This window comes from Pecten maximus, chromosome 12 (genome assembly GCF_902652985.1).
Source record: "Pecten maximus chromosome 12, xPecMax1.1, whole genome shotgun sequence".
Lineage (NCBI taxonomy): Eukaryota > Metazoa > Mollusca > Bivalvia > Pectinida > Pectinidae > Pecten > Pecten maximus.
Window position 1 is genome coordinate 18105125 of NC_047026.1, and position 15578 is coordinate 18120702.

The 15578-nt window shown below is 35.2% G+C and overlaps 1 protein-coding gene across 2 annotated transcripts; it reads left to right on the forward strand.

The window, feature by feature from the left end:
- Positions 1-2: 2 nt before the first annotated feature.
- Positions 3-11697, forward strand: LOC117339865 (protein O-GlcNAcase-like). 2 transcript variants are annotated; one of them, XM_033901573.1, is made up of 15 exons: positions 3-231; positions 1278-1329; positions 1604-1701; positions 2051-2181; positions 2611-2779; positions 3093-3191; positions 3663-3947; positions 4513-5237; positions 5414-5588; positions 6015-6071; positions 7776-7861; positions 9102-9206; positions 9544-9635; positions 9773-9962; positions 10105-11697. In XM_033901573.1, exons 1-15 carry the CDS (start codon positions 162-164, stop codon positions 10402-10404), a joined length of 2634 nt encoding a protein of 877 aa, XP_033757464.1. In that variant the 5' UTR covers positions 3-161; the 3' UTR covers positions 10405-11697. The 2 variants fall into 2 exon arrangements, with proteins under 2 accessions (XP_033757464.1, XP_033757465.1); XM_033901574.1 differs by lacking the exon at positions 6015-6071.
- The last annotated feature ends 3881 nt before the right edge of the window (positions 11698-15578 follow it).

Consider the following 15578-nt stretch of genomic DNA (forward strand, 5'->3'; position numbering starts at 1 on the left):
ACTCCATAAAATCGCTATATTATCCTTAGAGCAGTGCTAGGAAGAACAACATAGCAGAATACCGATATGATAAACACATTATCTTAAAAATTACAACAATAGGTACAACTCTTGATACCTTCCTCAGAAAAATTGATCGTCCGAAGAATCGTACCGCGATTATGAAATTTACGGGGATCAACAAACGACTGGACGATTCAGCAAAGAAATTTGTGTGTGGAGCTGTTGAAGGTAGGCGAAAACAAGATGTCGGACAAAAATGTCTGACCTTCGTCTCGCCCAGGCAATCGTAACCTATATCAAAACACAGTAGATAGTTGTAAAAGATGTACACACAAGAAAACGTTGGTTTACACAAAGTGTGTCGAATTTCACAACGTGTATTATTAACAACCTGTTTACTCGGACGCAGTATTCGAAGAAATGCGCAATCGTATGGTATTTCGCTCTTTGGCAGGTCGCCAAGAAAATGGCGTAAACATAATTGTCCACGAAGTCCGATGTCGGTTTATATAAAATCTAGGCGTAGGGTACGGTTAGGTTAGCTGTGATTGCTTCATTGCGAGTGAATGCTGTTGAAAAAAAAACATAACTGTTGTAGGTTAGTTTAGATCAGTTCTGTGTTTACCTGTGACTCATTGAGTGTTTGTCACTTGTACGAGGAAGCATCTTTATTTGTATTTCCGGTCGAAAAGAGGCAGTCACCGTCAATATTTATATTTACATGAGTTTTGAAATGTTCTTGCAATAAGATAAAAATATGAATTGATTTACAATAAAAACGGTATTTGAACCATTAAAAAATATGTCGTGCGCAAATTTTGTCGGGAAATGTTTCGAGTTTCAGCACCCCCATTACGTTGGCCTTCTGCTGACTCTAAAAATAACATTTAATTTTACCTGCAATGCTTTATCGGTTTCCTGTTTGGGGAAAAACCCACGAGGCAGAACAACACAGTTCTAAACATGATAAAAAATAACATTATCGTTTAAGGTAAAATTTTACCTATTTTTTGACATTATAACCATCTTGATTACCCTATTTGTTGATAAATCATAAATGTCTAAAACTTGAGGTATACGTGAAGACTTTCGTGAAAATTGGAGCATTTCTATTTTTGGGTCAGATTTTCGTAGTCGAATAACTGAAAAATACAACTTTTCCAACCCAATTAATCAATTTTTTTTACCATGATTCAAGAGAAAATGGTTTTGGTTTTTGAATTTTTACCTGATTAACAGGAATGTACTGTACTTATACAACTTTCTTTTAACAGGGTTTTATGGAAGGCCATGGAGTACAGAACAAAGGAAGTTGCTTTTTTCATGGTAAGATATAAAACATATTTTTGATATGTCCTGAAACAATCAGAATAAATAAAAAGTCTATCTCGGTCCTGTAACAACTCGTTATCAATATTACATTATTGATATCATAAAAGGGGTGATATTGAAATAAATTTTGGCCTTTTCAATTGATTATATAAAAATGCAACTAATTTCACCTATAGCGCACTAGTACTCTTTCCAATTTTTAATGCTGAATGTGTTATTTCAGAATTTAATTATATATAGAAATAATATGATTACTGGTTCATTACAGGTTGAAGAAGATGGGCCTAAATACATACATGTATGCACCTAAGGATGACTGTAAGCATCGAGCATTCTGGAGGGAACTGTATTCCGTGGAAGAAGCAGGTTCGTTTGATATTGTTAAGGAGTGCATGCACCTCTGAGAGTGTACAAAGAGAATAGCATGGTTTAGCATGTCTCCATTTGATTATGGTTTTCATTCTTGGTTATTCACTCTTGTTAGCATCCAGTTTTGTGTTTTAAGGTTACACAGGAACACTGACATCAGCTTATGATTGACCTAGATCCATGGATGTAAGCAGTAAAAATAAAGAATTTTCTTTTTCGCAATTATCCTTCAGATATGTTCCAACTTGGACATTGTAAGCGTTTATCTTTGGTCTTTTGTAGTGTTTCAAAACAACTTATGGAATTGATTGGTCTTAAATACTGAGTTTTTTATTTTACTTTTCAGAGAACATGACGAACCTGATTGAGGCTGCCACAGAGAACAATGTTGAATTCATATATGCCATTTCTCCTGGCCTTGATATAACTTTCTCCAATTCAAAAGATGTGCAGTGTCTGAAAAGAAAATTAGAACAGGTATAGAACAAATAATTGAAACAGAACATTGCTGATATATATATATTAGTGTTAATGGAAGATTTGCATTCTTAGTAAGTAGGGTTGTAAAACATCATTTCAATTCTCTATGAAAAGATGAATGTTTTTGGTATGAATTTCAGCAAAGCAAGTGTTTTTGTATTCTAACAGTAAGCAGATGTACAATTCCACTGTACAAGACAACATGTAGGCAAATAAAAAAATAATTAAGAATTTTTAGTCCAACCCCTTTCATAAAACTTTTATATGATAACTATAACACCAACATCAATTTCTGTGTAGTAAAACATGACACCCGAGAGTGTTGTTATGTGGAAGACTGAAGTGACACTTTGTGAAGGGGTAGTATGATTAAGTGGTTGGTAACCTTCTTTGTAGATTGCATCAGGTATTGTGTTTTCTTTGAAGGTTGCCACATTTGGCTGTACTGGTTTTGCCCTATTGTTTGACGACATTGATACAGAGCTGAGTGAGGCAGATCGTAGTGTGTTCCAGTCCTTTGCCAGTGCTCAGGTTTCTGTCACCAATGAGGTTTATGAGCACCTTGGTCAACCACACTTCTACTTCTGTCCCACTGGTAAGTGGTTATTTAATGGTTTTCCCATCCTTGTCTGTAATATATCTTTCTATATATATATATACTAGCCAATATTAATGGAATGTTCTATGAAAAATAAAAATTGAAATGGTCCCATATGAGATATATACTATAAAAAGACATTTTGGAATTAAAACAAATCTGACAGATCTATTTAATGCCTTAAGAAGTTATTTCAGCATTTGGCTATGTCAGACCAAATTTGTTAATTTTTATGATTGGTTCACTTTTTGGATTAAAAGTAATATGTTCATCACAGGAATTATAATCAATATTGTGGTTGTTTCTGCAGAGTACTGTACCTCGCGGGCTGTACCAGACATGGCGATGTCGGAATACCTCAACACCATTGGTGTTAAACTCATGCCAGGAATTGATATTTTGTGGACAGGTAGCTATACAATTTTTTTGAGACAAACAATAATTGTATCCAAGTTTTCTTTTATGGAACTATATTTTCAACCTGTGTATGAAACATAAAAAAAAACATATTTTATGCATCACTAGATATGTTACATTTCTGTTATTGTTTATAAAGATTTTGATAGAGCCAAGTATAAATTGTAAGAGTCCTAGATTTTGCTGCTATTCCTTGATTTGTTATGGCTTGATTCCTTTTCTCAGTATCTCCTCAAACTCTCCTCACATATTAAAAACAAAAAAAAATTGTGAAAATAATTGATTATTATCATTATGTAACTACTGTGGTTGATATGTCTTGTAATCTCACTTGTAGAACATATTTTGTTCATCTACAGATGAAACTATGTTTTGTTTTTGTTTGAAGCATGTAAATCGCTGATGTAGAGAATGTAGTTTAGTGGTGTTCTGATTTAATTTTGAACATATTACGTTTATGCAGGTGCTAAAGTGGTTACCAAAAAGATTACAGTGAGCCATTTGATGGCCATTTCCAATGTGCTTCGAAGACCACCCATTATCTGGGACAATATCCATGCCAATGACTATGACCCAAGGAGGATATTCCTGGGGCCCTATGATGGTCGCTCCCCTGAAATCATACCCTACTTGAGAGGTGTCTTGACAAATCCAAACACAGAGTTTGAAGGAAATTATATTGCTCTTCATACCCTTGGACAGTGGAGTAAATCAAACTCTGACGGACTGAAGAAAGATGTAATTTCAGGTAAAACATATTATGCAGCTTAGAATGAAGTTTATTGAATGATGATGCCTGCTCATCTTTTTCTGAAAGTTTGTCAGGAGCAAATCACCTTCGATTGGAGTTTTATAAAACTTTGTAAACATCTGTACACACCAATACCCATTAATGTTGCTTGATGATTTATTTTCATCTACCTGTAAATCATTCTTCCATGAGTGTTCAAACTAAAATAATTATCTCTTTAAGAAAAAATGATGGAGCCTGGAATATTAAGTAGACTCATGCTTATAATAAATATTCATTATCAGTAATATTTGTTGTCCTGTTTGATAGTCGAAAACAACCTGTTTCAGTGTTTCCCCCTACCTTAAAGGTGTTTGTTTTCCAGAAGGAATAACAAAACAAATATTTTCATATTGTTAAAGACATAACTAGTTCCTAATTGAAGCGGGCACAGGCTGTTGGAAACTTTCTGTAGAGAAAAAAAACAAGATTATTTCTGTAGAAATTGTTGTAAGCAACAATAATTTTGGTGCTGTTAATAAGGTGAGATTGAAGGCAAACTAACTGTTATTTTAAATTTCAGATGGTGAGAGATTAAGTCCAGTTGTATCTGACATAAAGTTGGAAACAGAAAGTGAATTTGATTCCACAGAAGACCTGCCAGCTAGATTGGACACAAGGTACCAGCCAAAAGTTGCTCTTATGATGGCTCTCAAAGAGTGGATGTTGGAATTGGACCACAACCGTATGCCGCCAGTAGCTGTTAGCCCTGGAAGTACTCCAGTCCCTCCACCTAATGTCTGCATACCTGTAGCAGGCCCCCCATCCAGTCCTGCTGGGATTCCTGATGCCTACTGCAGCTTACCAGGGTTAGAAGAAAGCGAGAACAATCCATCATACATACAACCAACAATGAACCCTGTAAACAGCCTTGTTAACAGTACAAACATTGTCAGTCCTGAAGCAGACTCTGATCGACCGTGTACTGTAGCAGATATTCTTGGAGAACCTATGGATTGTGCTTTAAGTGACACTTCATCAGTGAATTCTGACAATCATGAAAATGCATCTCTTGACAATCTCATGCAAGTGGAAGTTGTTGCTGAAGAGTTGCAGAACAAAAATAATGGACAGTCATCCTCAAAAATCTGTGATAGTAAAATGTATTATGAGGATCTTTCCCTTCTTGTGGATTTGTTCTACTTGCCATTTGAACATGGTACACAGGGAGTGCAGATGCTGCAGAATCTTCGATGGGTCAAGTGCAATGCACATGTTGTCACACAGCCACAGAAAAAACAACCAGAGGTAGGGATTTCAATATGATTATTACCCCTTGATAGAAGTTCTTATTCTATATAATTGGTTGCAAGAATTTCCACTTGTTTCAGACACCTGTGCATGTTTTGTTTAATAGGGGGAAATGTCCGTAAAGCTCCTGATTTTGAAATTAGAACAAAAGAAACTGCTGTTAATTGTTGCAGGTTGCAGAATGGATGGAAAAGGCAGACGCTTTCTTGAATGATGTTAAGAAGGTCCAGGCCATGGCCAAGCGTCTCTATGAGGTTCCTAATGTTTCCTTGGCACACACCATCTTCCCTTACGTATGGGACATTCTTGGTGTTTTGGAAACTTGTGCAGCCTATGTTGCATGGCTAAGTAAGTATTTTGAAAATATCAAAGTATGAACAAAATCAATAAAAGAATGTTCAACACTTTTGGCAATTTTAATACAACCACACGTCTTGATGATGATTGAAGTACAAATATTGGGGTTAGGACAGTTTCTGTAATTCTGGAAAATTAAGAAAACATTTCCTAGTTCAAAGATTGAAAATAATTTGATAATGATGAAATAAATGTTAATTCTGTGGTGATAGAGGAGGAAAAACATAAAAGGACACAATACCCTTCAGTGATGACAAAAAGATCACAAACATTGGATGTGATGTGTGAGACCTTGTTTGGTGGAGGAATGGTGTTAGTCTAATAGTTTGATGAACCCCATGTAATTGTTTTCTATTTAGCCTGAGAACTGCGCTGGCTGCACAGCTTACTAATTTCTTCACGTTTTTCTGTTTGCAGAGATGGGCAGTAGTACCTTATCAGCCAGTGAAACCAAGGGAAACGACAATCTTTCATGTAGGCATCAGTTCTTCCGACCCAGTATTTGTACCTGTACATGGCCGCTACAATTCTGTAACAGTCTATTTAGGGTTTACCATGCAGCAGCCAAGCCATCTCATTAATATTTGCTTTTTTCAGATGTTATACTAGTGTATTGGTTTACACAGGAATAACACACTCTGTGATGTCTCTTTCTTCTTATCCTCAAATGCTGATCATGGGTATTCATTTTTTTAATTTAATTTTTTTTTGAAAAAAATACATACTGATTCAAATTCAAAGCTTTCCAATTCTGGCAACTTTGGAGAAACAAAGGAATAAGTTTTGATTAGACATTTACTTTTCCATCACCCAAATCAGTATTTCCTTCACCTCAGAATTGAGAGGAGATATTTTCATTTGCTTTTCACCTTGATTACAGATTTTCATTTGTTGTTTTGTTCCATTGATATGTAAATTCAGTTCTGCTCAATCTCAGTTATATTTGTTTTGAAGAAAAGAAGAAAGTGACATTAGGGATTTCATTTGCAGGTCAAGAAAGATCTGTACAAAGAAGCTTTTGTCATTTGTTAATCACCAGTTATTTAGTGTGTTACAAAATGAACATAATACACAGTAGATTTTCTCTAAACCAGACAGCTCTTGGTACCAAACAATTTGGCTGGTATGGCGAGAAGTCCAATTTGCCAGTACAGAATTTGCTAAAGAAGGATTTTGCTTTGCCTAATTTGTCCTGTCAGAATGGAGAGAATTTTGTATTATGGGTAGACTGGTTTCGAGAGATATCACTGTACAATAATACATTAAAATTTGAACAGAGTGAGAATTTTTTTAGCAAGCGAAACCATTGAATGATATTTGTGATTGATTAAATGACACAAGCTTCGTGTATGTTTAAATATGGATTTTATGATTTTGTCTTATGCTAACCAGGAGATTAACATGAGTCACAGGTTCAGTTCAGGATCAACCAAAAGTGTTCCAAATGTTCTGATCTCTGCTACACTCTTTTAGGATTACAGCAATTACTGTAAGAGTGTATCAACACTTTTAAAAAGAAGTACACTATAGTATCTGGTGTTCTGACACATTTGGTTGATAAGGAACTAGGCCAGTGGTATGACCAAAAACAGTTAAAAAAAAGTTTTGATAATTGAAGTTTTCTCCTGGTTAGAAGTTGGCTGGCTGCTTCATGGCATTCATTACATTCTCTTCTCAACAAATTATATTTGAAAACTAAAGTGCGTAATCATTGTCTTTGACGATGGTGAAATATGCAAATGATAATTTGTATTGAAAAAGAGAATGTAATGTGTAGTGATCAAAGAATGACATTTTTAATGAGCATTTCAATGTGAAAAAAGTTTCACAACTCAGGTAAGATAAAATAATGTAGTTTCAGAGAATGATTTTATTGATGAAAAGGTTGGACAAATTGTGGATTAAAAGTTTGAATTAAATGACCTATTTGATTTCAAAGGATCCCTTTCACAACATTTGAATTAAATTAACCCCTTCTTTTTGGCATATGTGATCAATAGTTCACATAAACCTATCCCTCTTAAAACTCATTATTTTTCAAGTCCTGTATTGAATTTAATATGTTGATTTCAACAAGTCATAATTTGTCCAGTCATAATGAAAATTTGTTTCTTGTGAGGGACATTACTTGCACCCCTATTAACAGTTTATCTCATTTTCTCTTTGCTAATCATCTAGGGTGCTCAAACCTTTACAAGGAGGCATTCTCTTGTGGCGATTCTGAGCCCTGGGTCTTCCGAGGCGGTTTACAAGGAGAATTTGAAGTATGTATATACCGGACCGGACCTGGACCTTCCTCAACCAACATTGTGCCTAGTCAAGTTTGATTGAATTGTAACTTTGAGCACACTCTAGTCAATAACAGTAATTGTGATATATATGAAAACATGGTAATATGTTGCATCATCTTTTCAGCTTTCACAGTGTTTGCATTTATGTCCCAAGTCTTATTTCCAGGATTTTTTTGCGCTGCGTTTTCAAGCAGGTGAAATGTTACCATGTACATTGAAGATATACATATGCAAGAGGTTTTCTTTGGGTGACTGGGTTTAAGGTTTCAGACATGTCTTTTTAATGTCATAATTATTTGATGAATTTTTTGTTCACTGTACATGGTACCTTTCTTCTGGTTGATGTATTTCTTTCCAGACTGTACGCATATATATTTGAGCCTGTTTTGAGGCAAAAAGAAGATATATTTGGAATGTTTACCAGCCTTGCCTGATAAGGGGGAAAGTGGTTTTAAAAACTGAATTGATTGATAGGATATGCAATCACCTTGTTACTTGACAGTTGCCATAGACATTTAACAAACGGTCAGAAATAAGTTTTCTAGTATCGGAGTTTGGTTGGTCACAATTAACCAATATTTTGGTTTAAAAAATTGAGATCAACTTGAAATTTGTTTGAATATCTTATCTTGGTCATAATGTAATGTTTATCATATATATTAAGAGTTATAATTTGAAGTAATTTTGAACTCGTGAAATTTAACAAACTGAAGGTGGCTGGTACTCAACATTTCAAATATACATTCTACCTTAATAGAACATACTTGGGACATGGTGCAGACACGGTGATGATTGCAGATGTTAAAAATGCATTATTTCTTTTGCTTTTATAATCAATATTTTTTTCTTGGAAATTGATATTTTTAACAGTAAGATTGCAAGACTGGGTGAAAAAAATAAGTACACAGAGTCAGATTTATTTTTGGAAAGAACATTCTCTTGCAAAGGCTTGAAATTAACATTTGTTGAAAAATAATAGTGTACCGTTATTTGTTTATTGTAATATTGAAAAACAACTTGGATATCCAAGGTGTACTCGATTTCAAACTTAATTTAAATTTCAAAGTTAATGTCAAGCCATTCAAGAAAAGAAAAATTCACAAAACATGCCTAAAATGTTGATATCAAAAGTCTTGCTGTCTTACAAACATAATTTTAATCATACAATATCAGTTGACCTGTACTGATTTAATGTTGATTTGGCTGTTTACAGCGTTTGTTACCAACTAGAAGTGCATGTGACTTGTACTACATGCAACCTCCAGAGGTGATAATCAGAAACCAGTATCACTATAGACCATACAAGTGTAGTGACGAGGTGAGTTAAATCCAGAAATGTTTCTTCATTTTGTATCCTAGGTTAGTTAAAAGTAACACTTTAAATGAAGATCACAAAGGTTAAGCTTTACATATGCTCTAAAAAGAGATCATCTACAGCATTTGAAGCCACATTGTACTGATTTATACCAAATATTCCAATGGAGATGGAAATTTGTAAACTTAACATATCATTGCAATTCATTGGTAGTGGATTTGATATAAATTATATCTTAAGACTGCAAACTAGATAAAGAATGACAATTACTTAACCTAGGTATATAGCTCGGTGATGACCCGCATTAACAACCTCACAATTTGCTCTATATTTGTTCCAGAGTGCAGTTTACCAAATCTGTCTACAGACCTGTGATGATGGTATGGATGGTACAGAAGTGTTTCCTGACATGCCAGAACTGATAGGGGACAGGTAAGTCACTTAGAAATGCAGTACCTTGTATACAGATATAAAGTAAACATAGAAACAAGTTAATGTTGAAAAGTTGTGATAGCTTGCTAATAATCTATTATACAAAAGGGAGATATAATGTACAATTTATTCTACAGGATATTGGGTGCAATGACAACCCTGAGTCCAGAGAACTGCTTTGTGGTGGAGGATGACGTTGGAGTGTGTGGATATGCTGTAGGAACACTGAGTGCCCGCCAACTACAAGAGAGGGCCAAAATAGCATGGATTCCTGCCATGAAGGAGAAATACCCACTAGTCCAGAAAGACCAGCCAAGTCCTGCTGATGTAAGTTGTATGACTTTTAAATATTTGCGTACTGCTCAAAGGAGTCTGTATTATTGCCTTGCTGTTAATTCTCAATTTGATGAAGAGGAACAGATTCATATCTAAGTGCAAATTTTAACAAGTTTTTTTATTTTTAATCCAGGAGGTGATAGCAAGTTTTCATAATGAGCAGCGATGTATTCCCGAGACTGTACTGCAAAAGTACCAGTCAGCAGTGCGAGTTGACTTTATTCCAAATAGGGTAGTTGACTACTCTGTACCAAAACGTCTTTTGGCATGTGCTCTTAATGCTATCAAGTCAAGTGGGTCTGAAGGTGTTCATGTTGAAATGAATGTCGGAGACAAGTGCATGATAGACCATTACAGAAGGATTGGATTCTTCCCAATAACCTTACAACCTCAAGATCCTGAAGACGTTGTGTATCTGGGACGTATGATCTGAAGTCATGCTGGCAATCTGTGATGCCAAGACATGTCCAAAACTTAGGGCCAGCCTGCAATGATCTGTGATGTATTCTGACCAAGCACATGCTACACACAAAAGCTGTGCATCTTTTAATGAATATTCAACAGTATTTTATCATGTGACTGTATAAAAAGTCAATCAATGTTGATAATTTTTTTAAAGAGATATTTATATATTATTTATATGTATTTAAGAATTGCTGATTACAGGGTTAATGTCAAAATAATAAATATACCTTGTAAACAGTAATTCTGTCTGTACCTCTGTCTGTGGATGAATGTCATGCTCAAAAATTCCAATTTACATAATTTGATGTGAGAATGATCTGATATGAATTGAAAGTGTATTTGCTGAACTTGAAAAAGAAATGTGATCATGTCATTTAAAAATCTGTAAAGTTTGATAAAAAGTGTGTCAGAAGTGGTTTGAAAGGGTTTCTGGCATTAACTTAATTTGTAAAGTTTTATCAACATGTATCTTGCATTTTATTTCCACTTGTCTGTGTGAATGTGTTTGACTTGATTTCTTGAGTCGCTAAAGAAAAGGAAATGTTTTTTGTTTTTGTGTGTCGGAGAGAAATTTCTTTATATAGTCTGACTGAAACTTTCTGTCAAATATATAAATAAAATATTTGATGGTGCCTTGTATTTATAAATCTGTAAGATACATTTTGTTACTCTTTACAAATATGTCATTCTGCCAGAAGTGAAAAGTGATATGTGTCTTGACATGTTTAAATGTTTGATGGGTGCTGTGATATGTTGTTAAATATGTGAAAGCCCGTCAGTTATAGCAATTCTATAGGGAATTCTTACAGGAGAGATGTGGTCCAAAATTAGACCTGTGTGATAATTGAATGTCATTTGAGGATCTAGTGTTAACATGAAAGTTTTTCATCCTAAATATTTATCTCTGCAACAGCTTTCAGGTTTATGGTGGTAAGTTGCAAAATCTCACTATAAGCTGAAGGCAAGATCTTTGTAATAATCCAATGATCATGCATAGTGCTTTGCCACTGGAATTGCCCTTCAACTTGGAAGATCTTTGAATTGTAACTCATTTTCACTCGTTGGATTGTTGATGTCCCGTTTTTGTTGATATGGTAGTGCTGAACACTGATTGTGGTTGTGAATCTGGCTGACTTGTAACTGTTCTCAGGTTAAGCCGATGATTATGTGAGATCGAGAATATTCTGTTCTAGTTACACATTGTGTAAACATTGATCATTAAATATGTGAGCAGATTCAAATAAAAGAAGCATGAAACATCTTTTGTTTTTCTCTTTTTAATTTCCCCCCACAACACAAGAGCTGTATACTTGATTCAAAATGTGAATTCAGCCCAGTATTGGTGATAGATTCCTGGTAGTAATGACTTTTGTTCTTTGATGGTAACTTATTTAAATTAATTAACTCAATAACTTAATTAAAAATTTATTGACCGATTTAGATGAAATTTGGTCACAATGCTCAGTTTCCAAAATTTAAGTCAACTGACTGAAAGTTGATGGTCGATATCAAATTCATATTTTCACATGTGAACATTTTGTTACGACTTTGCGAAACAAACTTGGTTGAAATTGAATAGGGGGAGGTATATTTGATATTAATATTATTTCTGTGTTTGGATGTGGAAGGTTCCATCATATTTCATGTACCGTATTTGACCTAATAAGGGCGCGGGTAATTGAAAGATTAGTTATTCTGAAGTTTTATGAAACTGACGTTACCTTACCCAAGGCTGTGGAAACGATAAAATATTCAGTCATAAAAATATTCCAGGTGAAGATATCTATTCATTATTATAATATTAAGCCTTAAACATCACTTGAATATTCCTGTAAACTTGTAAATCATGCCAGCTGATCTTTAGACCAGAGAACGTGTGTTCCACCATTTATGGTCAAATGGAACTCTTTTGTGTTCTATTTATAGACACGAGTGATTTCCCAGATCATATCGGACATCGTTTTCTTTGGCCTAATAATTGATTTACTATGTCTTTTACTAGCTTTCTGTTCTTAACAAAAGTTATTTATCAACAAGAATGAAGTCTTTTTCTTTATCTTCAAATGTGTGTTTAGTTTCGGGTGCTCTTTGCACTGACATGTCATCTGTAGGAATAGACAAAATGTGGCGAAAACTTGTGTCCCAGTTACTTAACTTGCTGAAGAAAATTGAACTCATATAAAGTAGCAAAACATTTCACATGAATTATTACTTTTGAACACCATTTTGACACTCTGTTAAAGATTTATTTCCTTGAAAAAGGTAGGGGCGCCCTTATTAGGTCAAATACGGCATGTATAATGTAAACTTTTGTTTATGAAGTCAACAGTTTAAAAACCAACCTTGATGATATGGGAAGGTGGTTTCTTGATGGCTCCCTACCCATGTTGGTTTTTAGCTCACCTGTTCCAAAGAACCAAGACGAGCTTATGGCATACTCTGGCATCCATCAGTCCGTCAACACCGGGTGCCAGAGGGGCAAGGCCAAACGTGGTCAATTTCACTAAATTGATATAGACACATGAAACTAAGCAATGGATATTGCTCATATTTGACAGATGTTACCCTTATGGCGTAGGGATTAACTTGTACAAAATGGTTGGGCTGACCCCTGAGGGGAGGGGTCAATTTGACCAAATTAATATAAACGACTTCTCTGTAACTAAGCAATGTATGGCATTTATATTTCAGTAGTATCACCCCTAGGTGGCTGGGATTCTAATTCATACAAAAGATGGGGCTAACCTGAGGGGCAGGGCAAAAAGGGATCACTTTGCCTATATTACTTTCAACAACTACTCTGGAAGTAAGCAATGCATATCACTTGTATTTGACTGGTAGTATGCCTATGGGGTGAGGATTCAAAAAGCTATAAATGGTTTATATATATATATATCTGAAACTGTTTAGATCCCCACTCATAGCCATATATAGCATTGCTGGACATCCAGGGATAAACACAATCCTGATATAAAAATAGGCCCTGGGGTCTTTCCCAACTACTAAAGATATACAATTGGTTCCTTTGTGGTGGGCCGCGGTGGCCGAGTGGTTAAGGTGTCCCGACACTTTAACACTAGCCCTCCACCTCTGGGTTGCGAGTTCGAAACCTACATGTGGCAGTTGCCAGGTGCTGACCGTAGGCCGGTGGTTTTTCTCCGGGTACTCCGGCTTTCCTCCACCTCAAAAACCTAGCCAGTCCTTAAATGACCCTGGCTGTTAATAGGACGTTAAACAAAAAAACAAAACCAAAAACTATGGAAATATGATTAGGTACATTTGAGATATTGTCAGATTAAGCTGATAATTGGTATGTTTGGGTTTTGGGGGATAGCGACAATAGATGTCATTTGGTTGCCATGATCACAAATGGTGAGCAGCAAGGGGTATTGGATATCCATTGGCTTACATTATCAGGTGTTTCCAGAACTGTTTCTATGGAAACATAATTGGGGCTTCTGATTGGTCCAATCAAGCTGAAAATTGGTATGTAGGGTTTTTTAGGGTCCAATTAAGATGGAAATGGTTATGTATGGTTTTCGAGGGAGAGCAAATTCAATGGTGCTATTTTCCAAAACAAAAGATGTCATTTGGTTGCCATAGTCGCCAATGATGGGTAGCAAAGAGTATTAGTTATCCAAATGTATTACAGTTTTGCTTTCCTGATCAGATTCTTTGTTCAAATCACCTCAAGTTCATTCATCATCAGTTCTTACTAATTTGTGGAAAATACTGTATGGATCTATACAAATTGCTTAAATCATGTAGGCTCTCATTGGTTTCTTGCAATTGTATATCAATTCTTCATATGTTCAATTTTGAAACTGATCAGAAAAACAAAATGATATTTGCTCCTCTGGAATTTTGATATCAAAACAATCAAGTCAATCACTCAGGTTCCTACAGGCCTTGAAGAGGTCCAAAAGGAGGGGTCAACACCTATGGAGATTTAACATCAGCACCAGCCCCGACTTTTAACTTATTTTAATTTTTTTCACCATATGTAGATACACCGATAGTCGTAGTTGACCTTTCTCAAATGTCTTTCGTTTGAGTATGTACTGTAACTACATGATTCATTTAGATTCTATAGTCTAAACAATGTTTGTCACAGAGGCTTAGAGTCATACAGAAAATTGCTTACATGGTCACCTCTAGCCCAAGTTTTCAGACATGGTGCCAGGGCCAGAGGAAACTCGGGCTAGGTCACTCCAATGTCACCAGTGTCAAATGTGTTCTTCTGGTTATTTTGTGTGAAGCATGCTTTATAATTAATATAATAACAAAAATATACAATGTAATAATTGCTTCATAAATTTGCAAGAGTAAACTTGCATGTAAACAAATAAAGATGCTAACGATAACTTGACAAATAAAGGTCAGACAACAAGGAGCCAAAAAGAATAGCAGGATGTCGAAATTCCATTTATAGTAACAGTCACCTCAATTTTGAACCCAGATATTTAAAAACATGAATTTGACAAGAGATCATGGTTGTAAGTGTATGAAGTTTCAAGTGATTGGATCATTAATGAAGTATGTAGGGCAAGGAGGCAAAAATCTATTTATAGTAACAGCGACCTTACTTTTGACCCCCAGGTGGTTGAAACACAATCTCATTCTAGAGATGATGGTTGTGATTGAGTGACCTTTAGTTCTGGATTCCCCAATGTACTATTTATGCGTGGACTAATTATGTATTGGCTGGGGGAATTCCCACCACTTTCAGTTGTCCGAACTGACACAGGAAAGATGTTTTGATGCTGCCAATAGTTTCTAGTCATTAGAAAGAATTCTTAAAAGGTATAGAACAGTCAGAAAATTTCCAACTTGTGTGTAATATCCCTATAACTGAAACTAGGCTGTGTGGATGTGTCAATCCTTGACATCTATTGATGTGGAAGCAGAGATCCTAATTTTAAAGGTGTTGGTTGTATATTGATCGTAGATTACCTTGTTAAATTTTTATTTTATTTTTAAATTGGACCTGTGCAGCATTTAAGATGGCCATCATAGAGTGAAGGCCTATATATATGTTAACACAAATTGGATTATTTACATGCAGTTTGGTTGTTTTAATGATTGTCAAGTGATTTTCATTGTGTATTAATCATACTTTAAATACCTATTCATTAGGCTGTT